The following is a 26,445-nucleotide window of genomic DNA, read 5'->3' on the forward strand; positions in this document are numbered from 1 at the left end:
CGCGTTCACTAATTGAGTAGAAACAGCACGGATCACGATCCCAGCTCTCCTCCGAGCTGGAAGAGGGCAGGAATATAGGGAACAAGCGACTAACCCTAACAGTACCCACCACACAGAGCATGCAGAGAGGCTTCTACCATCACAGCTCGTGGAAATGACACCATTGTGCTCCTGCAAACAATTAGGAAACAAAACAACACACAAAAACCCTGCCAGCAACACACAAGAAATGGAAGATAGCGTTTCATCCTCATCTTTTCACAAACCATCTCAAGACAACTGCAAAGGTAGGTGAGGAGATTCAAATGAGCATAACTTCTGAACTAACTCTCGCAGCCAAGAGGCACTTGGATGATGCTCGGGTTCCCAAGGTCCCTAGAAAAACGAGCATCTTCTCTCCAGCAGCGTGCCTACTGAGATCTTTTTCCATCTTTTCCTCTGAAGGGCTGGAAAACACCGAGATCTGCCCTGTGGCCTGCACCAAACCAATGCTCTCCAAGCTAGCTCTGCTACCTGATGAACTTTCTCCACTCACAGATTTTCAGTCCATGCGACTAGATTAGAGCCAGGACAAAGTGAACACCTCTAAAATGTGTGCCTGTTTCAGCACCGACCTCTCCGTGCATGGACAAAACCCCTGTCACTGCATGTCTGCTCCTTGCTGCCTGCCCAAAGCCCTCCGCAAGCTGGACCCCATCCCTGCCTTCACCACTGTTGTATTTAAGGAGTGCTGCTGCGCTACAATGAGGATATTTTAAGTGTGAGCACTGAAATCACTTTCAGCATACCATAAGCCTTCCAGCTGGCTCAAGAGGAGCGAGGCTTTGAGGCACTCGAGTTTGACATCTCTCCACTAGCGCAGTTGGGACCAGCCTCAGAAGCGTTTCCACCACCAGGGGAATAACAGATCTGACTCACCAAGATGGAAATAGTTAAGCAGAGGGGAGCAGCAAGGATGGAAGAAAATCTGTCAGGAAGGCAGCAACGTGAAGGAGCGAACTGCAGCACGCTTAACGCCGCGCCGCTGGAGCGGCCACCCCTCCTCAGCCTCTGGTTTAGTCATTATTATAAAAAACAACACACAAAGCCCTGACGAAATTAGCTGATGAAGCACCGCGGCATGTCACTGGGAAGGAAATTGAAAAGCTAATTTGCCTCGACATTTCTCGGTATAAACACCTGCAGTCCCGTGGCAGCTTTAAGTCACTAGAGCTCAACGTGCCCCAGACCTCCAGGTAGGGAAAGTTGCTAAAAAAAAATGATGCCCAGAGACCTTCCAGCAGCTCATGTCCCGAAGTAAAAGTGCTGGAAACAATGAGGTGCTAGGAAGGGAACAAATCACTTATCCCAAGATTTAAAAAAACCTCAGAGCTGGTATTTTTTATACTTAGGGCCTCCCACCCCAGCTCCCACGAAACTCCCCTGTCTCTGTTTATAAGTAAACGCTCTGGCTGGAAGACTTTATTTTTTTTAAATTAGTACTGAGTTCTCAAGCGCTACGAGCACACCAGTAAGCACCCATGCAGCAATGGTAGGATTTTTCCCCCCCGTTACATTGCTGCCCAAAAATCTGGCAGGATTCAGCTTCAGCTGTGCTCTCCAAACAAGAGAGCGCTTCTTACTGCGCTGGCCAAGCGACGGGAGGAAGGGATTTTCGGGCAGGACACCACAAGCAGCTGTCTGCGAGTGTCAACAGCTGGAAGTTGAAGCACGTTCCCCTAAAATAGAGGAGAGGGCAGCGGGAGATCGACACATGGGGCACGACGAGGTGACAGACAAGAACAAGTAAGTGCTTTCCAATCTAGTCCCTACGGTAAATGTTGATCGCTCTTCAGGCCTGGGTTTTAAGAAAACATCAGTGTGACTAACAAATTTAGGAAGTCCTGAAACTAAATCTTGCGTTGTTTTTGGCTTAGTGCGAGGAATCGGCTTTAATGACAACCTACGGTTAGCTGTAGTCATTTTCTTTCTTCCTCATTGACATACATGACAAGACTTCGTTAGCAGGGCTAAAATTAAAAACAAAACATTTCTCCCTGCTGCAAGGATGCTTAAGCATTCATTGACACCTTGTGAAAAGAGACAAAAAACCATCTATTTCAGAGCAACTCCATCACCTTCATTTCAGTTTTCTCTAACATTTTACATCAGGAGTTTTGTTACTTTGCACATCCGTGACCACAGATTTTTCATAATCAAGATTAACAGCTGCGGAAAATGACTGTCAGAAGAGGCGATGCGCATTGCTGTGTCACAAAAATGATGTCTAGCTTAGGATAACAGCAAGAACCCGCTCAAAAGGAGTACTGTTGGGCAATGTGCTCTCTGATTTCTAATTTTTCTCAACATTTTTAGGATTTAACACAATCCAATTACTAGCATGAGAAGTATCTGAATAGATTCAAGATTTTTATAGGGGGTGAAGTGATTCTGAGCTAAACATTTTGCCATTTAAGCCTATGCGTGGGGTGCAGGGGAACTCCCAGACAGCATTAATGAAGTTCATTGAACTGTTTGTACACTTTAAAGTCTTACATCCCCAATCTGAAATCAAGCTTGTGCACAGCATCAGCCCCCGATGGCTTCTTCCCTCATTCCCTCCAAATCAGGATGGTAATTATCTCACTGTTTGTTTGCTCCTATGTCCATTTTTTTTTATTTTTTATTTTTTTCCAGAGGCTTCATGCTACCCTGCCCTCCCTGAAAGCAGCCAGAGGCTACTGAGCATCCCCAGCATCATGCAGGATGGGCAGGAACTTTGTATGGACAGAGCTAACCCATCAGCAGCACTCACGGATCTCCGAAGCACTGGGACCCCGCTCTGCAGCCCCCCTAAAGCCTCCCACCCCACTGATGTGCCCACTGTAATTAGCAGACCCTTTAAATACTTTTTATAATATGTCTTTAAATATTGTACAGGACTAATCTACCTTCCTCTCTCCTAACCACCTGCCCTTTTGCAGCCTCAACATTTTTTATTTATTTTATTTTTTAAAGAGAGAGCAAATTACAGCATATAGAGAGCGATGTGGTTGGAGGTTTTATTGACGCTTGCTTGGAACGACCTGGATAGCTCTCACAGCTTTACCACTTGTGAATAATGGAGACATTTAAGAGCTGAAGTCAATAAGACGCGTGCTACATAAATGTGAGAAGTATATTCAGAGCGCACATCTCTTTTAGGGTGTTCCCCCTGCAGCCCCCATTAATTAATGCTAAGAGGTGGTGAGAACTCGTTAAGCAGCAAGGGCAAAACGAGGCAATTTAATGCCACGTTAGGTGCCCAAGGACAACAAATAAGATGACAGGGGGAAGGGATGGCAGCACAAGGAACCGCACTCACACCTCTGGAGGAGTTCCACATCAGTAACCACGAATGGCCAAAACCAAAGCAGAAGGATGCGGTTTGGTTTGCTGTTTCACAAGTCTAAAGCAAGAGTGGTGTTTGAACACCATCAGATTTAGAAAAAAACAAATCAAAACCTGTAACAGGTTGCTCGATCTCTTCTCCCTGACGTTACAGAACCGCTGCTTCAGGAGCACCTCGAGATGTGAGGAAGAATAAAGGACTAACAAGCAACGATTTGGGGAAGGAAGCTCATTTCTCCTAAACCCTCAGTCCTGTTAGGAAGGGAATTATGCAAACACCAAACCTGCAGCACAGCAGAGACTTCCCAGGTCCTCCCAATCCAACGGGAATGCCCAGGTGTGAACTTCCCCAACGGTGATTACGGGAAATAAAACCTCCTGGTTTACTGGAAGTAAGCAAAGGCAGAGGCCTTAGCGTGGTCATCAGCATCTCCACCTGGCTGCAAAAAGCTTGCTATAGAAGTCCAGCTCACGGTACGACCAAGAAAAAAGCCTTACTGCCTGTGTAATGAGTTACTGGGCTAGGAGGAAAAATGGGGTGAAGCAATTTGGGGATCACCCAAAACACCATGTCTCAAGCAGCAGTACCTTGACTCCTCTGTACTTTGCGTAGCTGAAACTCTTCATAACTAGTTTATTTTTTTTTTTTTGCACGCCTGTCAGCAAATCCATCTTTGTTAAAAACATGTCATCCACTCACAGCATGGTGACTGCCACATCTGTAGAGCTGACCTCAAGCATGTTTCTGCTGCACGCAGCTTTAAGCACGACGACGAGTCGCCGATGATTATTTCCCATCAAACCAGTGAGAATTTTCTACATGCACTGGAAATTTGACTTGCTACCAGAGTCCCAGAGGAGCTCCGGCTGATAAATCCTTTTTATTGCTGGAATACCAATTTGGCAATTAGGGGAAGAAAGGGGAAGGCAGCGTTATTTTATACGTGCCATTGTAAGGAAGGGGCACGAGCAGTGAGACTCGTGGCACGCGCTGGCACCGCGGTGGGAACTGTCCTGACTTAAAAGCACCATTTGCCATTTCCCTGCTCTCACCAGGGGAGCACAAAGGCACTCAGTTTGCACTTCTTGGAAGGCGCTGCAGCTATTTATAGCGGGCGCAGTTCAAGGTGCGTGCTGCTGCAGACAAGTGAATGACTTGTTTTCGCGGTAATTGATCTATACAGCGCGGATTATATAAACAGTTGTTTCTTGCTCATTTCCACTCCCCCAGCATCTCCCATGATAAAAATGTACTTGTCAATACAGCAGCTGCTATCAGGCAGCAGAACTGTTAGCAGCTGCAAGGTCTGTAGCTCGGAGCTCTAGGTGAGCTTTGTAAAGACGTGCAGAAAATACAGCTGGGAAGCTTTCGCACGCAGCTGTATACAGATTAGTGCTCTCTCCTGTTTCTCCTTCCACGCTATTCTTTCACAGTTCACACAAAACACAGAGCCAATTTTCTCAGTTTTCCTTGCTGTAAAACCTGGTTTAAGCATACATGCACTGATCTCCTGGAGTTGTCCTACTGCAAACTCGGTTTCCATACCCTGCTTTTGGAAAAGATGGTCCAATTTCTTTTAAAGCCACTACTTCTACTTTAATAGATTATTATTTCCTGCAAGCTTCTCCTTACCTTTCTGCATCTCTGCATAGGAGATGAAGCTATATTGTGCCCGGGAAGTAAATGCAGTGTGTCCAAAGCCACCGACCTCTCTCTGTGCAGTGCTGTAGGACTGTATCATATCGCTCCGCAGGGCTGCGAACCGGGCTGCCTGAAATAGCCTTGCACAGATGCAATCCAGAAGCGTTTCACTTCTTTAGACAGTGAAAAATTCACAGCATCAGGGAGGAGACGAAGCACTGCTGGAGACACAGCGTTCTTCGGGCAGGGAGCAGCAGGAGCCGTGAGCGGGCAGAGATCAGGGGGTGAGGTGGTCAAAGGTGCGCGATAAGCAGGGCTGGCGGCGCGGTGAGAGCTCACGTTCAGCACTCGCAAACACGCACAGACCGGAGCTAAATTTGCCTTCTCACTTGACACCAGTCCCCGGGGCGAAACGCAGACAACTGTCCTCGCCTCTCCACCCCCTTAGGGGAGGAAAAAAAAAAAAACAAAGCTTTTTTTTTTTTCCTGCACCTATTTATACCAGTGGGCTCTGCACAGAGCTGGGGGCTGCCTCGCTGAGCACCATCCTCATGCTGCTGCCCGGGGCTGGATGCACACAGGGACAGCCCGGCCACTGCTGGCCTGCCCCGCTCTCTCCAGTGCTGATATCAGAGCAAATGAGTCTGGGAAGCTGCTATAAACAGGCAGAGATGAAACAACTGAGCTGTTAAACGCAGGTATGAGTGTGTTTATTTTATCTGGCATCAACCGGTGCGTACCTTGTATCGTTCAGGTCAATCAGTTTATCAGAGCTTGATTGGAGCAGGACCCAAACAGCTGCAGTATAACTTTATGGCACAAGGAGTGTCCCCCGTGTGCAAATTCCTTATCACTTATTCATTTAAAAATGTAATTACAACTCGGAGAAGAGAATCAAGGCTGGAACCTGGTTAGCGTACACTCAGAGCTCGGGGCTCTGCAGCTCACTTTCATCCACAGACAGAAGCCACGGGAAAGAAGAAAAAACAACTTTGTTTTCCCAGCAGTGATTTACCCAGTTTAATTTTGCTGGCTGTGCGTTGCAAAATCAATGCTTACCTAAAGAGCTGCCCGTTGAGCAACACGGCCCGTGGCTCTGTTGCAACTGAAGCCGAGCACTGGATGCTGTGCTCCCAACGCCGCTCGCCGCGCACGTCCCCTCCAGCTCTGCTCCTTTCCACCCCGCGGGAACCGTGCTCTGCTTTTCAAGGCTTCAGAAAGTGCAGAATGCACAGCGGGATGCAATAAGCACAGCCACCTGACATCACCTTTCGGCTCTGCTTTTAACAAGCCACCTTACGGACTGGGCTTTGTGGTTTTCAGCCACGAGCGTTGGCTCAGTGATAAGCGTGCACAGAGCTGCCTGTCCCACGCAGAGGATCTGCAGGTCCCTGCACAGCTCAGCTCTCCAGCCCCAAAAAAGAAGGGAAAAGCCCCTGGATGTCACTGGTCTGAACCCACACTGCAGAGACGCCCAGCCTCCTTTCCGTGGAAGGCCATCCTACAGCGTTACATCGAGTCCCAGCACCCTGCACTGGCACCTCTGCTTGCCAGTACTCCAAAACCAGGTATTTCGTAGAGTTTTTAGGGGACTCACACAAAAACAGTACTAAGCAACCAAATGCAAAGGTGTTTAAGACTAGGGACTGGTAGAGAAAACTCCCTTCAAGCCAAGGCAGCAGTGTACAACATTCACTTAGCAGAAGGAATTGCAAAGCTGCCTTGCAATTAGTTCAAACACCAGCACCTTCAGACAGGAGTTTATTCCAAGAGGCGACGCAGAAAACGCAATGGAATTGCAAGACCACAAGACAAGCCAGAGATGTCACACTCAAACAAGCCCTCAGTAATGTCAGATTTACACCCAAACGCCTTCGAGCAGAGGAGCTCGGGGTGCTGTGTTACGCAGACCGACGTTGCTTAAACACTCGTGGGGGCGCCCCACAAAAGCTGAGAACTATTTTTCATCCATTTTCAACGCAGTGACTAAACTCAGGGTGTTGCATTAGTTGGGAACATACACGTCGGTCCTGAGAGATGTCAGGGAAGTGCAAGTTTCTCAGCTGAACTTTTGCTTTCAAACCTTTCAGACTGCTCGTGAAAACCCCGTCCGTCACCGATAACGCTGCGATTCGAGCAGGCCCTGTGCTCCCCACACGACCAGCGGGTGCAGACACCGAGGGCTCCGCCGTGCCCCATGTCCTTTGCTGGGTACCTGCCCCAAATTAGCGTTTGGAAGGCACTCCTCGCATCGCTCACAGCAAGGTGGTGCTTCCCTCTCCCTCCCGTAAGGGATGAAAGGTTCATTTATTCGGGAGCCGACTACGGTGGTTCTCTAGCTTACCTGGGAAAGCTTCCCATTCACCACAGGCCAGCGGAGTTTTCGAGACATGAATGTCTGTTTTATGAACATCTGCACGCCGTGAATGCTCCGAGCAGGGAAGTTATAAATGCAAGGATTGTGCACGCGGGCAATACATTATATCTCTTAGGGAAAAAAAAAAGCGAGATGGGAGATGGTATAAAAGCCTAAAGCAGCACGGGTCAGCGATCGGACTGCCTCATCTTCAAATCCACGAGAACATCCCTAGCTGGGCCCTTCTTCGGGCAGCTCTCCCCAGTGCACTCGTTCAACAGAAGCAGACACACTCCATAACTCACAGTCCAGCTGCTCCCCGGATAACTGAGACACAATTACAGCCCCATCACGTGCAAGCCCATCCCATGCAACACCGAGCAAATTCTCCAGAAAGATCCCCAAGTGAAAGGCGGACAGCACAGGAGGCCTCATACCCTTAATGCTCAGCCACAATGCAAGACAATGTTCTCACTTCAATAACCTGCCTAGTACCCCCAAAATAGCATCCTATGGACCTACAACCTTTGTCCAGCACAGCAGGCAAGACCCTGGAAAACCAAAATCTGTGGGAGAAGGCAGTGAGGGAATAACGGCGAGTCCCCTCCCTGGGATGGCAGCTTCTCTGAGCTCTCTTTTTCTGGGGCAAGATCACAAAGCTTTAGAAAGCAGCAGCTGCCTTGGGGCAGGACATGAAGCGATCTGCTCAGCTCTGTGCCATGCTTCGGCTCGCACAGAAAATGCATCATTTTTAGCAGTGGCAGCAAGCCCGCAGGTGAGCACAAATTAAAGAAGTGCTATTAAAAAAATTCCACAGACACATGAGGGCCACCAGTGGACATAACGGAGGTTTTACTCAGCAGGTTTCATCCACTGTGGAATAATTCCCCCAGATTTCACAGGCATGCTATCCACAGTCTGACACCGGCACCAGGATTTACCCCTCTACCAGTGGACTTCGCTTACGGGATGTTATTTTGTGTGCCTTTTCCTCCTGCTACAGCATCAAGGCCAGGTAAAATCCACACACAGATCAGTGTGATTAATCTGCTGCTTCCAGCACACATCATGTTCGGCTGGAACAGCTAATTTCACAGCTTCAGAAAACAGCAACAAATCTCACATCCTCCTGCAGCAAGCGGACTTCAGCTACACGCTCCCCTGTAGGGCTGAAGAGCCTTACAGAATAAACCCGTGTTTCATCTGGGCATAGACTACAGCGCTGCAATAGTATGATCAATTGACAAAGTCTGCAAGCCAATTTGTATCAGCCTTTAATCAAGAGTTTCCAGTCATTTTCCTTTATTGTTGTCTGTGTTGAGGACAAATTCAAACTTACTACCATGATCCCAATACATACTTACTACCCAGAAGCTGTTTCCATAGCACGGCTCAAATACACAAGCAAAGGACACACGTGCCAGTCCCAATAACGCCATCACCTTTCAGTTATGCATACAGGAAAGCTTTTTCTTTCTACAGGATCTTCTAGCTGCTGCTGGTCAGCTCGGGCTTTCTCCTGTGGCTGTGCAGAAGAGGGCGAGAGACCAGCAGGCAGAGCTGGAGACCGGCCGCTGCACAAATTAATGCTCTCCTTAAAACCCGAGGAGGCAGAACCTGACAGCTCTTAAGTACCATCCACCACAGACACCAGCTTTAAAAAAAAAAATTGCCTCTCTCAGCTCAGCAGTTTGAGTTAAGAGCTCTCTTCAATAGCAATCCTGAAAGCAGGCCCCCCTCAACTGTTTTCTTAGCCCAGCTCCAATTTCCCTTTGAGGGCCAAGACTCACAAAACCAGAAATGTTCTCATTATTACAGCAGCTGATTTGACAGTGAAGAAATCAAATTCTAAGCACTTCCTTGTGTGTGTGTGTGGTTTTTTTTTTGTTTGTTTGTTTTTTTGTTTTTTTTTTTTAACGTACTTTATTGCTTTGTTATACTGCACACATTTAAGTCTCCTTTCAATTTGCACAATTTTGGATACGATAAAACAGACGAGCGCGGTAGCATAAATAAAAGAGACAAAAGACCAACTGGCTATATACTGGATGAAATGCACCCCCAAAAACCTCAGACTTTTAAGCAACTTGTACTTTCTTGCCTGTTTTCACTAGCAGTCATGTGCTCGTGCATGCAAAACACATGGCAGATGTTGGCTGGTGTGGGACGGAAAAAATTTGCTCTGGATGGCCGTACGGTGCTGAGAGTTCACTCTGCACGGATGAGCAGCAGAGGTGCACCGAATCCTTCACCACACAGTTACCAGAAAGGCAATACAAAAAACAAAGAAAAAAAAAAAACATAAAACTGAACAAACACTTCCAGTTGGAAAGAGCGAGGTTTGGGGAGGCTGTGATAAGAGGTTTTCTCGCTGACTTCACCAGCACCCTGCGCTCCCTGCTGTGGGTAGATGACCGGGAGCCCTGCGAGCCTCAGCAGCAGCAGGAGGTGCTGGGGTTCTCTTTTCAGAGCTCCCTCACAGGTTAGGATTATACCAGGCTTAAAACAGCATTGGTGTTTTGCAGGATCAGACATGGAGCTGACGGATGGAGCCGATGCAGGCACTTGATGAACCGACTCAGTACGGGCTGAGGGGCAGGAGGGATAAAAGAAGAGGTCAGCTTCCAAACCTGAAGTCTGGAGCAAGAACTGAAGAAGTGGCAGTGAGCATCTTGAAGCCTGAATCACAAATCCTGCACTTCTTGGGCTGGGTCTACCTGAGAGCCCAACCTAGAAGCTGTAGCCTTAAGCAAACACATGGAGAAAAAGTTCTGCTTCTCAGCTTCAACTAACCAGCCCGGCCCAAGTTTCTACTCTACGAGTGCTTTTTCACTTTAGCTTTTCTTCCAGCCTGAAAACAAGGTATTGATGCTTCCTCTCGATTTCCTAGACATTTCAACAAGCCCCACGGGGCCCAATATTGCATTCCGTTTGCAACAGCTCCTGCCTACGGATTTGCCACAGCAGGCAAACACGTTATGACATTGAGATTAAGACCCACACATGGAAACTCGCTTCCCTCTCCTCTAAGAAAGGCCATCTGCTGGGCCCCCAGCCATGCCTGCAAGCTCCTCACCCCTCAGCAGGTATCGCTGCATCAGCTGAAGCCTCATCCTTTGGAGAACTGGCCCGGCTCTGAGCTAGAAAGTTGGCAAAATAACCAAAGTTGCAACTCTGCAAAACAGCTAAAGCCAGGGTTAAGACACCTAATGGCTCTCTAGATAAAAGTTTTGGATTAAGTATGTGGTAATGGGATAATCTCTGCATAAGAGCAAACTTTTTTTTAATACCAGCAATTCAATCCTTTTGCATTAGCTATTTCTTTAATCAGGTATTACAATAGCAGAAGCTTTAACATTTCCAGCAGAAGCTTAAAACTTTTCCACAAAGGTTGACTGAAGTACAAGACCAGTCTGAGGCTGAAAGGCAAACCAGTTCCAGCATGGACTTCCTTTACCTTGTTCAATGCAAGTCATTTACAGCTTTGAAAACATGGCTTTGTGGTTGGAGGTGGAGTGTTTTGATGCATGAGTTTGTTGCAGTTGTTTAGACACAAACTGGTTTTTGAAGAAAAATCTCAGAATTGCTCCTATGAGTTCGCTCATCAACATAGCCCCAGTCAATTTTACACTCCTGCTGCACAGGGTACACAGCATGATGTCTTTGCAGCTTTGGTGTTAACCAAGTCATGTATTTAAGGGCTCTGAGTCCAGACAGTTTTATTTTATGAAGCATCATCATTTTCACCGTAGCCTTAACACCTCTTTTCTCCATGAGCTACTCCTGCTTGCACGACTGCACGCAAAATTCCCAAACCAGTAAGTAAAAACAAGACCAGGAACTGAGCTGAACTCCTCTCACTTCAAATGGCACAGTGAAAGTTAGATCTTTCAAAAGGTTTCTGATTTGAAATGAGCCATGGGGGAAAAATACTCTGAATTTCTTCGAGAGGTTTTCATACTTGCAAAACAAACAAAAGCAACTCCAAAGCAAAAAGCATAAACAAAAAAAAAACATTTTGCTAGAAGGACTGTGTATCAAGCTCATCGGCGAGATTCTTCTAGGCTGCTCAGGAGGTAAAATGAGGATGCGAGCAGGAAGCCTCCAAACACTCATTCCACCTCCTCATGCACTCAAGAGCCTACCCGTCTCCCTGTTCTTTCCCCACCCTCTGGTCAGAAGTATTTCTGAAGGGATCACAGTACCAACAAGCTGCCTTTTTAACCACAGAAGGGTAAAGAAACCAAGAACAGAAATAAAAATGCAACAATTGCATTAAGACAGCGCTGTCCATTTAGTCTCAAGTGCACGCACGTCTGCCCCCAGAATGTCACAGTGGCATTCACAGATCAGTCAGTTAATATAAATGAATTAAAGAAATAAAAGATATTCTGTGTAATAAATAAATAAATAAAAAAATCTGCTGCCATCCTAGTAGAAATCAAGTGGAAGGGGAGAAGGCCAGGCTTCAGGAGTACTAAGGGCAAGGACATGATCCGAGCCGAGATGTTCCTCATTCCCCTCGCCGCGGACAGAAATATCCTCAATTGTGTAAATAAAGCCTTAGTCAACAGCACGACAAATCCGTACACAGATAAATGTCACGCGCTGACGTCAGTGCCAGCAACCTAATCAAAGTACAGCCTTCGTCTATTTTTAAACCCTAGTTAAAGCATTTAAAACAAAAAAAAAAAATCATTAAAACGAGTCTTTAAGAAGAAAGCCTCCTACAACCCTACACACCAACAGCACAGGGCTGAGGTATTTCCTTCTCTCTGGGCCCGGAGACACAAACCTGAGAAGCCAGCCCCGAAAGGGGCTGTTCCACCTGATGCGTCACTGCACTAGAAAGCAGCAGATAAGGCTTCGGGAGAGCGCACCCATCAGATTGGCACCGGCATTTGTATTGGAAATTTACCCAGACAGGTTAAAAATAACACCGCGAACATTCGCAGCCATGCTGAAGGTCGCTTTCCACAGAAGTGCTGTTTTTATAGTACGAGCTCCCGGCGACATGTGACCAGCTATTGCTAGTATTTTTGTCCCCAGAAAGCACTCTGCACAATCAGGTTCCCTTGGCTCGGAATTAAGGTCACGGAGCCTGGTCACAACCAATGTGACAGAGCCGCAGCACAGCCACCAAGCCCAGCAGCTCCTGCGTTGACTTGTTTTCCTTTCCAAAGGCTCCTCCTCGTAAACACTCCACTGACTTATGTTAGAAAAAAAGGAAAAAAACAAAAAGGTCATTTCCTTCTACCACCACTCTCAGGCTTACGTGGCTGTCCGTATTGGCCCCGAAGATGTTCTCGGCTCACAAAGGCAGCGAGTCGTACAGAAGTCTCTTCACAGTAGTGAAATCCCTGAATTCCTCCAAAAAGAGGAATATGCTGTAACATGAAGGCTCCCCCAGGGATTCCTTCCCGGAGACAACAGCAGGAGACCACTAGCCAAAGAACAGGAGAGAGCAGCCTGTAAATTAGTATCTGAAGTTTGAATCGAAATATTCAAATCGGATTCAAGATCGAGGAGGAAATGATCTGATTTTTTGCGTCCATCCCAGTCTCCTTTGCTGATGTTCACCACGCTCCATACCCGACATGGTCCATACAGATCCAGCAGGCTGAAGCTCAAGCCATGCACTTCTCCACCATGCTTGGGACTGAAGCAAGATGACATCAAGTCCCCAAGCCTTCTGTCAGCCTCTCCAGCAAGCCAGGCCCACCGTTCATTACCAAAGCTCGTTACTGCTTCACGTGGTGTTGGTTTCATTTCCAGAAGACCGCTGCCTGCCACCCAGCAGCACGCAGAGTGCCAGCTCCAGGAGCCTTGTGCCCAGGGACGAAGCCCACAGTGCCTTGCAGAAATGGAAGAACCCTTACCTGGCCTTGCAGAAACGGAAGAAACCCCTCGTTTGCTTCCTAATTCACAAGCATGAAGAACTTCTTCGCACGAGAGCCTGACATCCCACGTTACTGGACCCCGCAGAAGTCATTACACGGTATCAGGATAGATTTCAGCAGTAACCACGGATAATGAACTCCTTCCCAGGTGTTCTTGTCCACTTTCCAGGTTGTCCTTGAGAGAGGCAGTAAGGATTGGATGCTATTTGTAGAGGCTGGCAGCAAAAGCTCGCATTGATCTCGCATCCTCGCTCTTAAAAAGAAGGAACTTGCTGCTTAAAAGAAGCAAGGATCTTTCATTCATTGCCAGCACTTCCTTCGGCTGGAACATACAAGTGATTTAACAGTTTCTTAAAGCTATCCGTGGAACACAGATAAATGAAGATAGCAGGTTCATGAAAGATTCCCGACTTATTATTCCTTGCAGAGAGACAGAAAATAAAGGCCTGTTTAGCATCTAAGGTACGCCTAGCAGCAGCCACCCAGTAAAAAGCTGTCAGTGCACAATAAAAAGATTTTTATTCAGGGGAACATGAAAGCTTCATCCATAACATACTCCACAGCTGTCAGTGAAACAGAGCACCAAGAGGAACTGTAAATCAGCGGTGCCAAAGCCAGCCTGCCGAACGCGCCTGGAATGCCCAGCGCAGAGCGCGGCTCCCGGAGCTCTCCTGCTCCCCCGAGGCCTGGTGTCTGCACAAAAAAAATTAAAAAAAATGCATTTCCAGCCCCCCTGGCCTCTGCCAAGCACGAACTCCACCCCAGCCAGGTAGTGCTGTCCCGTGAGCTTCAACAGACTGAGCAATACAGAAGGGAAGAGAGAAAGTCTGCAGCAGCAGCAACACGGAGGTTCAGAAACACGAGGGGAAAACAGGGGAATTAAAATCACTCACCGCCCCGAGATCTTATATATGCTTCAACTTGTGAAGATGCATATGAAGATAGATGGTTATCGATTCCTCTCTCAGCCAAGGGGTTGCCTTATTTAATGGAAGGCAGCAGAGATAAACCTCCTGGATAAACTATCAGTGGAGGAATCCATTTCCCCAACAGAAAGGATCAATGTTTATCCATTTTCCCTTTCATCCTCCCAGTCACACAGTGAATTTCAGAAAACAAGCTAACCGCAGCTTCCATCTGCTCTCCTCCTAGACATTTCTTCAGCTAGAGAAGCCACGGCAGAGCCTGCATCAAACCTGTTTGGACAGGATTTTCTTACAAAACTTAATCAAGCATGATAAAGAAAGCAGCTTCTCTTGGAATGCTAAATTTAGTGCACGTCTGCAACCTGACCATATAACCTACACGGCTGGACATACAGAGGTGGTCCCCTGAGATGAAGCAGCTTCGTTCAGCTTGCTTTAAATTAGAAATACCCTAGCCAGTAGATCTGGAGTAGCACGCAGCCCTTAATTACATGAAAGAACATAAGTACAGAATAACAAAGTCTTTAAGCAAGAATCACGCTGAGAGCTCTCAAGTCCCCTGCAGCACTTTCCCAATCCCCCAACAAATAAAACTCCACATTCGGGGGAAAGGAATACAAAGTACATTTACTGTAATGCTGGCAGATGAAAAATTGTAATTGCTCTGCCTTGACATCTGGTTTCTATTTCCATTTTCCATTATATCAGATTACATAACAAACAGATGATGCACTACATCTACCGAGTTCTTCTGCAAGTCTTGTGTGGATTTGCTGTTTACATTCTTGTTCATAAAAATTTCAGCTATGCCACACACACACACACACAGACAACATTTGAGGCAGACAAAAGGCATTAAAGACAAACGAGCAGTTTCCAGAAGGAAAAAAGTAGGACTGATTTTTGGGGCGGGGGGCGGAGGAGAGAGGGGTGTTTAAACCCACAAAGAGGAGATCCCATTCCGTAACTCGGGTCAGAAATTTATTCTGCACATAGCCCTTGTGGCTGTGCAGCCAGAAGTTTATATAAATACGCCACGAGGAGCACTCAGGTTTGCACCCAGGTGAAGCAGTTATGTAAGCAAGTCACAAATGTAATGATGCAAACACCAATTCCACGCGGCCCTGTCATGTTACTATTACCCATGGAAATGCGGCTCCACACCATGTGCCCCCTCTTCATCTCCTAATTTTGGCCTGCACGTTATACACACACACACACGGCTGTGTGCTTCCCCCAGACTGGGGCTTCCAAATCATTTCTGCTGTCCCCGTGATTCATGCTCTTCAAAGCATATGGTTGTCGTGGTTCCGCTCGAGTGGGCAGCCGAGCTCCACCACAGCCGCTCTCTCACTCCCCCTCCTCAAAGAGGAATGGGGAGAAAATATGTGAAAAGGGCTCAAGGATTGAGATAAGGACGAGAAAATCACGCAATAATTATTGTAACGGGCAAAACAGACTCGGCATAAGGAGATAGTAAGATTTATTGCCTACAACTAACAAGCAAGAGAAGTGAGAAAACAAAGGAAAAAAAAACAAAAGCACCTTCCCCCCATCCACCCTCTTCCACCTCCTCCCCCCGAGCGGCGCAGGGGAACGGGGAATGGGGGTTATGGTCAGTCTACAGCACTTCTTCTCTGCCGCTCCTTCTCGGTCACTCTCGTCCCCTGTGCTGTGGGGTCCCACCCACGGGATGCAGTCCTTGATGAACTGATCCGGCGTGGGCTTCCCACAGGCAGCAGCTCTTCCAGAACTGCTCCAGATATGGGTCCGTACCACGGGGTCCATCCCTCAGGAGAAAACTGCTCCAACCTGGCTCCCCTACGGGCAGCAGCTCCTGCCGGGTCACCTGCTCCTGCGTGGGCTCCTCTCCACGGGCTACAGGTCCGGCCCGGAATCTGCTCCGGCAGGGGTCTTCCACAGGCGGCAGCCTCCGTCGGTGCAGGGCCACCTGCTCCACCGTGGTCTCCTCCACGGGCTGCAGCATGGAACCCTGCTCCACCGTGGTACTCCATGGGCTGCAGGGGGACATCCTGCTTCACCATGGTCCTCACCACAGGCCGCAGGGGACTTCTGCTCCGGCGCCTGGAGCACCTCTCCCCCTCCTTCTACACTGACCTTGGCGCAAGGCTGTTCCTCGCTCCTCTCACTCTCCCGGCTGCTGTGTGGCGCAGCGTTTTTTCCCTGTCTTAAATATGCTCTCACAGAGGCGAAAAACAACATCGCTTATTGGCTCGGATCTGGAAAACAATGGGGCCCTTCCCAAACATGGGGCAGCTTCTAGATCTTTCTCACAGAAACCACCCCTATGGCTCCCTGCTACCAAAACCTTGCCACGTAAACCCACTACAATGGTAAACATGTAACTTTCAGAATCAGACATCTACTTTGCTGACCTTGTCCCCAGACACATTATAAACCTCCTTCTGAGTCAACAGCACATCCTTCCTCTGCAGCAATTCAGGAAGTCGTGCGGCGCTGGTTATGAAGCTGATTCAGCTGAACACAGGTGATTTTCACATGCCAGCGAGGTTTCAGTCTCACTTCGCCGCACCGAGCGTGGAGCATACGGTATCAGAGGAGATGACAGGTTTCTTTCCAGAACGTGTCTGCGTGTGCTTCCCTCCCCAGCACCGAGAGATGCAACAAAACACCAGCATTTCAGACACGGGACATGGTGGTAATTCCATAATTGCTTTATTATTACAATACTTTTATTATTACAATATTTTAATTTCATAATTTCATTCCCTACCCCCACGGTTATCAGGTAGAATGAATTCGCCCCTCAAACACAACACATGGGAAGGAAAACCCTGCAAATAAGCTGCAAAATAACATTGCTCGTGCTGGTTCCTGAGGACTTACAGCGCGGTGCCCCTCTCTGCAGTATGCTCAGGATTTTATCCGGAACTGTGCTGACTCACCAAAAATCCCACATTCTCGGAAAATTGCATCCACAAACTATTTTCCATAGTTCAGAGCGTGCAGCGAGTGACCCCAAACTGCAAACCACCTCCAGACTTCCTACCGCACGCGTACTTCGTTTCTCTAAACTGCACCTTTGGCGTCCAGGCTGAAGCATCCAGGTTCTCAGGCGCCCCGGTGGCAAGAATTACTCCATACTCAACTCGGGTTCTCCGCCTTGTGTCTCGAGGCCTGAGCATCTCCCACCGCTTACCATCAGGCAGGATGATGAGCACTGGCAGCCTGCTCAAGGACCAATCTTGATGATGGGATTTATGGCTTAAGTGAAGGCCGATTCCTGCAGGGACGTGGTGATTTTGGCTGACAACAACCTCATCGCCGCACGTTGTTTTTAAGGGAAGCGAGCGTGGGACCTGCTGTGCATGGGAAGAATAAAGCAGGTAGAGTAACAATCGCTGCAATTTGGGGGTGTAAGGTCTGTCCTGGAATGGGACCAGCGGGTCTTTCAGGAAAAAGGGAGCCTGACGCGCAGCAGGCGTTGCATAAACCCAGCCGTACCCTCCTAGCGGGCTTCCTTCAAACGTGTGTCACGCACAGCCTCTTCCGAGAGCTAATTTCCATTTTTTCCTCTGCACAAGCCCACTCACAGGAAATCTTGCAGGATGCGTATCCCTTCGATACCTGAAGGCTTCGGTGAGTAACGTCGCAGGCAATTCCTCTGCCACCCGGCCTACCACCAGGAGCTCGAGCCAAGGCAGCACCCACCTCCCTCGGGCAGGTAGGCAGGCAGCCACCCAGAGCTGCAGGCAGGTGGAAGAACAGCATTTCTGATACACCTCTAGCAGAAACTGAACAAATCTCTTTTTTAATTGTTAAAACTGACCAAGAAACTAAGGCGGCGTCCTAAGTTGCCTCCAGCAGAGCAGCCTGCGGTGGCCGAAGACCCCAGGAGATGACAGGGAGCCCAGCCACCCTGAGCCAAAATGAGAGCCCGAAGAAGACCACCAAGCTTTCTGCTGGAAATGTCTGCCAAGGCTCCCTGCTGACGGGACCTCTCTGAGTAGGAGGCTCGTGACATTTAAGTTGCAGCCGGATATGAAAATAATAAAAGCATTCACAGATAACAACTTGATGTTTTCCCATTTGCAAAGGCCAAGTTATTGGCTTCCCCCCCCCCCCCCCCATCTTATTCTTGCACACATCTACATTACTTGGTGTACAGATGATATCAGAAATGCTGAAAGCATTAGTCACGGCCAGACAAATGGAAAAATATTCCAGAGCACCGTAGTTTTCAAGCAGCCTATCCCCCAGGTACTACAGGTACCTGCTGCCGGCTCTGGCAAACGCAGCAGCAGAAAGGATATTGTGCTGGTGGAAGAGAAGCACTTCTGGCCATGCCTTAACTGGTCTGTCATTAAGCAACAAGCAAGCAATTAATAGCATTAATCTTACAACAGAGAGATGAGTGTGTTCAACTTCTTACCAGGAGGAGCTTTCCCCTCTGAACTTTTCCCCACTGCATCGTGTTCCTAGGAAGCTCGGGAAGAATTACACGAAGCAGCAGCAGCTTAGGGTGAGGGGGGGGAATGAGGAAAAGGAAAAAGCAACGCCACCTCCCATAACAAAACATCATCAAATCTAATACTGAGATATTTAAGGTGTCCTAAGCAAGTTCTGTGAAAACCAAGCACTGAGAGACCAGCCCTGGGCAGGGCGGCGAGCAGCAGGAGGCAGGCAGAGCTGCTCTAACAGCACCAGCGCTGCACAGATGAGGCTGCAGAAGGCAGCTCCCTCCTCCAGCACATGGCTTGTGCCTGCCCTCAGCTGCCCCTGCCCCACTGTTTCTCTGGAAGCATCCGAATTAGTGCGCTTGCTCTTCCCATTTCGCCTTCAAAAGCTCGTTAGACGCTCATCTCTTAACACATGTCAGGGTTGCGCTGCGTGCCTAAAGCAACACAACTGCAATAGCTCTCTTACAAATCCGAGGCATCACGGGGGCTGGCAGCGTAACTCAAAGCCAGCCTCCCTCTTCAGTAGTTAGGCAAGGCAGAATTTGTAATTGGGTAAGTAACTGGGCTAGGAAAAAGCCAGCAACCAGCTCTCACCAGGCTGTGCCAGCGAAGCAAGCTGCGGGCACCCCAGCCACCATTTGGACCCCAAAAGCCACGATGGGTCCAGGTTTCAGTACCATGAACACGCTCACTCCAGCTGTCCTGCAACATATTCCCAGGGCAGCAACCACAACAGGGAGAGGGCGACCACCTGGTGATGGAGGGGAGGAACAGCTCCACATGTCAGCATGATGAATTAACACCTGATTGAACTCATTCCAGCTCAAGGCTTGCCCGTGCTACCTTAACTCGCTCTGAGTAAGACACGGTGCCCACACCATCCCCGAGCCCGTAGGGATGAGATGTCTGTAGCTGGTGAAGGAGCTCCAAGCTCTGGATTGTTCTTCGAACACCTCCTCCAGCTGATGGGGGGAGAAAAACAGCCGGTTAAGGGATCCTCTGAAAAAAAAACAGCACACAGCCACAGTCATAGCAAGTCCTCGAGCACGCCACGAGCAGAACAGTGAACTCTGCCGGGAGATGGAAGGCTGCAGAGAGAGCCTTAATTTTATGCTTCACGCCATTTTTATTTAAAGCTGCATGAGGCAACGTGAGAAAAAGGAGCTACATGGCTCTGACTTTCTCGGAGGCCAAAATGAAAAAGCTGTTTCTTCAGCACCGAGATTTCAAGTGCTTATTCATTCCCGCATGTCATCTGTAAGCAAACTACTCCTCCATTCATTACAGCCTGGCAGAATGCAAAGGCGTCGCGCAGAAGTCTTCACTTTTACTATTATAAACGATGCTATTTTTGCCTTGAGCCTCCAGCATCACCAATCACATACCCTTCACATGCATCACCCCCAGCTCCCTCCGCTCAGCTATTGTGCCTTGCGAAGCTGTAGGTGTTTTCCTCCCGCAGCCCTACCTGGTGAGAGCACTCGGCAGCGAGTTGTGACATCTGGCTGCTCTGCCACGGCGCCGCAGCTTCGCAGGGAGTCGCGTGCACGCTCCTTGATGAGGCTCTGCAATTAATAAAGGGCTGCACGTGGCCTGCAAACCGCTGCTGACAGCGGAGCTGCTGGGATCACCGTCCCACCTGCCTCCCAGCCCCGCAGCTTTCACCATTAATGGCACCTTTCAACGCGGAGCCAAAAAAAAATGCCACCGCCGCTCACCGTCAGGCAGCGCTCGCCGTCCCCGGCCTCAGCACGCGCTGCGTTTTCTGCCCTCTCATCTGCTTCCACCAGCAGCAAGCCTTCAGCCCTGCTCAAATGCCAGACAAAACATCTCCAAGCTGCCAGCGTGCTCTCCGCTGGCACAGCCGAGGGCGCTCTGCAAAGGTCAGCGGTTTGAAAAAAATCTGCGCGACGTATCAGAAAAGCCTTACGAGCATGTGATGCTTGGAAGCAGAGCCTGATCCATAATTAGATGTTTCGGCGGTTGTTATCCTGGAAAGAGGTCCGCGGTGGCATTTCACAAGTCCAGGACCGGGAAACAAACCCGCACGGCCGTTTTGTTTTCTCGGTGCCTAAAAAAGGCTCGAGCTGAAACAATTCGGAGACCAGCGGTGGTGCAGGCAGCACAGCACCGGCGAGCAGAGGCAGGGCTGCTTTAGTCGTGTTTAAGAGCCTTGCAGCTCAAATACCCCTGAACACATCTGAAGCATGAGCTAGGTGGAAGCTCCGAGTCAGTGATTTTCTTATTCCAGCCGGGGAATCAGCTGGCAGGCAGAGGGAAGAGGTGACAGCGTCCAGCAGACCCTGCCAGCTTCGATTTGGGAGAAACGCCCCAGTCCGAGCTCCCCTCCGTGCGGCTTCCCTGTGCACAAAGCCATCTCCACACCAGTTAGTCAGCAAAATTAACGTCTTGGAGGTGGCAGAATGGTTAAAAAAGGGGGGGGAGTGGAACTAAGATGTTAAATCACTTAAATTTACCAATACAGAAAGTGTACTAGCTAACCTGGGTGTTAGCAACAACTAGCAAGTGGACGAAAGCAAACAAGCCAGCAGACATGATGGAAAGGCAGCCGTGCAAGGAAACAGTAAAAAAAAAAAAAAAAAAAAAAAAAAACACGAAGAAAGCAAATACCAAGCGTTCTGCCTCTTTCAAAATAAGAGTCAGTCAGTCACGATCTCATGACAGTTGCAAAACACTACACGCACCTTTCTGCTGTGAAACATTTCCACTGTGAGATATTAGGAAAAAACAGCGTAGTTCAAGAGAAATAGTCCTACGTTCCTACGTTCGATTTAATTATTTTAAGAGAAAAAAGTTTGTAGCACAAGAGTGCTTTCAGCACAACTCCATCTGATCCTTTTCCTTGCTGAAGCCACCTATGCATGTGTCTAAATCAGCTAACAGCATCATTACTTCCATATAAAATTAAATATGGAATTATTGCCGTGATTTCCTCTTGCTGTAGAGATCCGTACTCTTCCGGAGCTCAGGAATCCGAGCGAGGCATCACAAGCAGAGTGCTTCATGCCATCCAGTCTCAGTCTTTCCAAGACTGATGTTTGCCTAGATGATGTCCAGCTGGCCAAAACCAAACACCTACAAAATGCTGCTCGGTGCATCCTGCTGTACGCCGATGCTGTCAGTGTGCTGGATGCCCCCAGGGCCAAGAGAAATGGCCACCCCATTTCCCAGCCTGATGTATGCTCCTATTTACTCTCCAGTGACCAGAGAAATGGAAGGGGCGAGCACACCTTGGTTTAACACGCAGCTGGCTTTACTCAGCAGTTCGGAAGCTGCATTCCCTCTGTAATTAGCTGCCCTTCGCCCAGCATCGCTCACCATACAGCCGACACCACACCAAAGCTCAGTTGGCTTACAGGTACGTCAGACACCCAGACCCAACATCAGGCTTCCTGGGCCTCTGGCATTGCAAGGCCACAGAAAAGCACAGCCCGGAGCCAAACACATGCCTAAAGAATAATTTTCCCCAGTTCGTACAGGAGGAGCCTGGACAGACACGTGGCCAGGCCGCAGCATCACACACGCTAACAAGCAGGAGCTGACCCGTACCCACTGGGAAGCTGGTATTTGAAACCCAAAACGGCCCCATGTTCTCCTTCCACACACAAAAAACATCAAATTACAGATTTAGCAACCAAAGGAGAGTTAAGATAGGCACACACGCACACGTATAAACACATATGCACGCATGAATACACAACCCTACATCCCTGAGCCAACTCAAACCAGCCTTGTTGCTGTCTAACAGCACCGTGTACTCCTGAAGAGTCCCTTTCTGCCAAAAATCCAGGCTGGGCACAGCTTTCTCTCAGGAGAAGAATGGCACAAGAGCATAAACAACGCCAGCTGACTTTACAATGAAAGCACGACGGATGCTCAGGCTCTGCGCACCAACGCAGGTACGGGCAGGCTGCTGCCAAGCCAGCCACGGTGCAGTCATCACCATCATCACCATCATCATCATCTTCTCATGGCTTTGCTGGCATCACAAGATCCGTCTCTGATGTAGGAATAAACAAACTACACCGGGAAATATTAAAAAAAAAATACTTTAATTCTCAAACCTCAAGCTGTAACGGGAGAAAAGATGCTCTGCGCAGATTATGTGTTAAGCTTGACCAAAACATGTAAATAGCCTTATGAATATTTAGCTTACAACTAAAGAGAGGAGGAGGAAGGGGAAGGGGAGACATCTACTCCAAAAACTTGGCACAAGATGAAGGATCCTGTACTAAAAAAACAGAGAGCTTGTCAAATCCCTACTTCAGGCTGAGAACAAGCCACACTTTCCTTTCTGGCAAGGAAAATGAACTGCAAGTGGACAGCTTTCTCATCAAATAGACACGGACTGTATCACTGAAAGTGTTTATAGCTACAAATCATACATGGGCCTGCCCTTTCAGGCTTACGCATGCCTGCAGGAGGCTGGCATATGCATCAGGACCAACAGATTGGTTTTTAAAGGACAAACAACTTTTCAGAAAGTTAAATAGGAAACAGTTGGTTCGATAGCAGCTGGCTTCTCAGAACGGGTGGAATAACATCTTAAACCTTCATCGGGAATGGTGCTTCTAAGAATTTTGCCCCCATCCCTCCACCAGCAGGTTTTGTTTTTAGTTAGGCACAGATTAAGAGAATTAAAAAATAAGTCATTATTGTAAGCTTTAGGAATATTCTTAATATTTCTAATGCCATTTGTTCCATCAAGCCTGCGCAACCACTCCGGTCTCCTCGGTGCCAAATCCACCGGTAGGGGAGCTCTGAGGCATTGGCACAGTGATCCAAGCCGGAGAAGGAAGATGCTTCCAGAAAGGCTGAACAGACTTTTTTTTTTCCCTTTTAATTAAAATCAGTGCATTCTTTCAGGAGAAGCTGCTGTAGTCTCAGCGAACTGGCAGCCTTTATCCCAGCCTCCGATTCGCGCTGACAAACAGCTGGACGTGCATCGGTTCAGGCTCTTTAGCAGCTCCCTCAAGCCTCTCCCCAAGAACCCAGACACAGAAAGAAGCCTGTGTCTGAAGCATCAGGCTGCAGCTACCCTGCAACAGGGGGAAAAGCATTGCTTTACATCTAACTCCATCACTTACAGAGGTTTCTTCAGCGTGCCTTAATCAACAGGACATTTCGTCGCGTTAAATCATTGCTGCTCTAAGTTTCCACGTGTCTCCCTGCTTCATTTTGCTCCTTTTCTGCTTTACTTTTTATCGGCGAACCGTGGACGGCTTTCAAGGATCAGGCTGCTCCAGCAAAGCGGCATCACTTCATTAGGCACTGCCATGCCAACGCCAAGCTGCAGGCTGCCACGGAGCTCACGTGCCGAGCGGCACAGCCAGTGCCACTCTGCCACCACCACAGCAACACTGCACGCACCACACACTGGTTACTACTGATAGTAAGCTTGCATTTGTTTTTTCCATTCAGTTATAGTTTTAAATAACATACCAGTGACTGGAGTACCTGTAACACGTTGTCATCCTTGCAGTAAAACTCCGGTTTTCTGATGTCTCAGTGAACACACACAGTCACTACATTTCCTGAAAAATTCAGCTCTAACCTGTCTTTAAAAGCTGCAGTTATTTACCAGGTCTCTCACCGTCCATTTCTGGAAGCACTCAGCACCTGATTTGCACAACCACAGTTTTTCAAGCAAATGGCTTCGTAGGAAGTTTCTTCCATCTGATTGCTGGAACCCTCTGAAGATTAAGTAACTGTTACCTAATTACTTTGATCAATTATCCCAAAACATCCCATTCTTCTTTTTAATGCTATCCATGTTCTCCCTGACGAAAGCAAACAGTAGTTTTGCTTTGCAGAGTTGTTGGCAGAAAAAGGCAGCATGAGGAGCGATCTGACAAGCAAGCCTTCCCAAGGGACCAAAGGCAGCGGGGGAAGCAAGGTCTCAGCTCACCCTGTGGTCCATGCAGAGGTGGGGAGCTCGAAGCAGGCGCAGCCCTAAGCTGCTGCAGGCGCTGTCCTGAGCTTGGTGGCATCTGCTTTTCATAATTCAAACAGAACCTGAGCAATTGGGGTACAACCAGAAAGGCACTCAGCTTGCTCATAGTTATAGAAGTGACTACGTTTGTTCTACTAACTAACCACAAATGCACCTAAAAACACTCTCCTCTTAAGGCTGTCGCCATATAATTTATATCTTTAAGATGTATTGTAATTCCAGAAAGTACAAACAGAGCAGTGCAGAGAGGAGAGGTGGCAGAGCGTGCCCAAGGTGTAACCTGAACTGCCGCAGCTCTGCTGTCCCACCAAGCACACGCATCCCGCGGCTCTCTTTTGGACTCGGCCCCTTTGCAGCTGCAAAATTAGCAACCTCTGGCCTACTTTGGGGCATGTTAGAGTCCAACCGTATTTACGCTGACCGAGACAAGCAAAGGTTGTGACGACTTATTGACGCAAGAGCTATTTCATGCCCCATGCCAGACATTAATCAGTGGAGGAGGAGGAATTCTCTTTAAGCACCCAGCGAGAAAGTGATTTGGTCAACTGCTAAAAAAAACAAGCTGAGGTCTTGCGTGACAAACGCAACTGTAAAAAAGTTAAAAGCACAACTCTTACACAGCTGCCTGGTGAGAAAGCCAGAGTAAGACAGCAGAACCCAGTGACTGGACAGAAACATTATGCAAACCCCTTCTCATGGGAAAAAAAAAAAAAAAAAAAAGTAGGATTAATTCAGAGTCTTCCTGATCCTCTGTCAATATAAACTGATGCTATGTTTCCTCAGATCACCTCAAATATATTTTGGTGGAGGCAGAGGTAACAATTAAAGTATACTGACCCCGCGAGGGTTCTACCTGCTGCAATTTGGGATGCTAAGCAGCAAAACAAAGGATCCCATGATCTATTTGAAGCAGCTACTGCACAGAGCCACGTTTTACAGGAAAAAAAAAAAAAAAAAAGCCAGAATCTTGAAGGCAGACTGAATGAGCAGCATCACCCCTACCTGCCAAGAAGCCTTCATGATAAACCTGTCAAGAGTTACGAGCCTGCAGAACAGGCCTTCCACCTGCTGGAAAGAAAAAAAAAATCTAATGCTAATCAGATACTTGCTGTCAGCAGGGAACAGATGCCTAAGCCCTTCTTCTTGGTTTGCTGAGCTGCAAGGATTGCATGCCTTCTCCTGGCAAAGGTTGTACGAGACCAGGGACACCTTGCTCAGAACAAAGTATTTGGAAGTTTTGGACTTTCTCTTGAAGTGACAGTCAAGGATGGACTTGGATGGACTAATAGAGTTTGGTGTAAGGGCTCTGGACTTTTTGTCGCTCTGGGCTATTTTTTCACCAGGGAAGAGAAAGACAATCAGCTTGGTCTAGCTCAGGCTTTTACCTTGCTCCACAAGAGCAGCTCAGGCATTTTATAGAGCAGAAGCACACTACCACGGAAAAGTTTTAAGCTAAGATGCTTCTTTTCGTATCCAGCATAAAACAAAGGTCACAGGTAAAGGAGTTAAAAAGTCTGTTTGTCCTTGAATTGCATGATTTAAACAAACAGAATTTTTAAAATCTATCTCAAAGGATCATCTTCGTGCTTTTTTTAGTTTAAGTGCATCTCATTGAGCTGTAAGGTTTCTCTGCCTGAAGAATTGTCAATTGATCAAAAAAACTGGACCAACTTTACAGCAGTAAATAGAAAAATGCTGTCCTCTCATCTCTCAGCGAGCAAGGCAACTGAACTAAGGGTGGCATTACCGATCCCAGCAGCACCCGGCCTGGCTGGCTGGATATCTAAAGAGACCACATTTACAAATAACTGCATTGATCTTGGTCTATTGATTAGA

At 48.0% G+C, this 26,445-nt stretch overlaps 1 protein-coding gene across 37 annotated transcripts in view; it reads right to left on the minus strand.

Moving 5' to 3' along the window:
• HDAC4 (histone deacetylase 4) overlaps positions 1-26,445 on the minus strand; it is a 234,312-nt gene that overhangs the window by 177,776 nt on the left and 30,091 nt on the right. For 8 of the 37 annotated variants that reach the window (XM_084288701.1, XM_084288676.1, XM_084288673.1 and 5 more), the window contains exons 3-9: positions 25,612-25,677; positions 22,813-23,695; positions 20,566-22,676; positions 20,313-20,441; positions 20,104-20,200; positions 19,479-19,597; positions 19,313-19,386 (exon numbers count right to left, since the gene is read on the minus strand). The exons of 1 other annotated variant lie outside the window; for it this stretch is intronic. In XM_084288701.1, coding sequence (XP_084144827.1) covers positions 19,313-19,386; positions 19,479-19,597; positions 20,104-20,200; positions 20,313-20,441; positions 20,566-20,600 — 454 coding nt within the window. In that variant the 5' untranslated portion in view covers positions 20,601-22,676; positions 22,813-23,695; positions 25,612-25,677. Of the gene's footprint in view, positions 1-16,589; positions 17,922-19,312; positions 19,635-20,103; positions 22,677-22,812; positions 23,696-24,113; positions 25,518-25,611; positions 25,678-26,445 lie in introns of those variants that run through there. 28 more of the 37 variants (XM_084288680.1, XM_084288679.1, XM_084288681.1 and 25 more) reach the window with 23 other exon arrangements.

This window comes from Netta rufina (genome assembly GCF_964035555.1).
Source record: "Netta rufina genome assembly, chromosome: 6".
Taxonomy (NCBI): domain Eukaryota; kingdom Metazoa; phylum Chordata; class Aves; order Anseriformes; family Anatidae; genus Netta; species Netta rufina.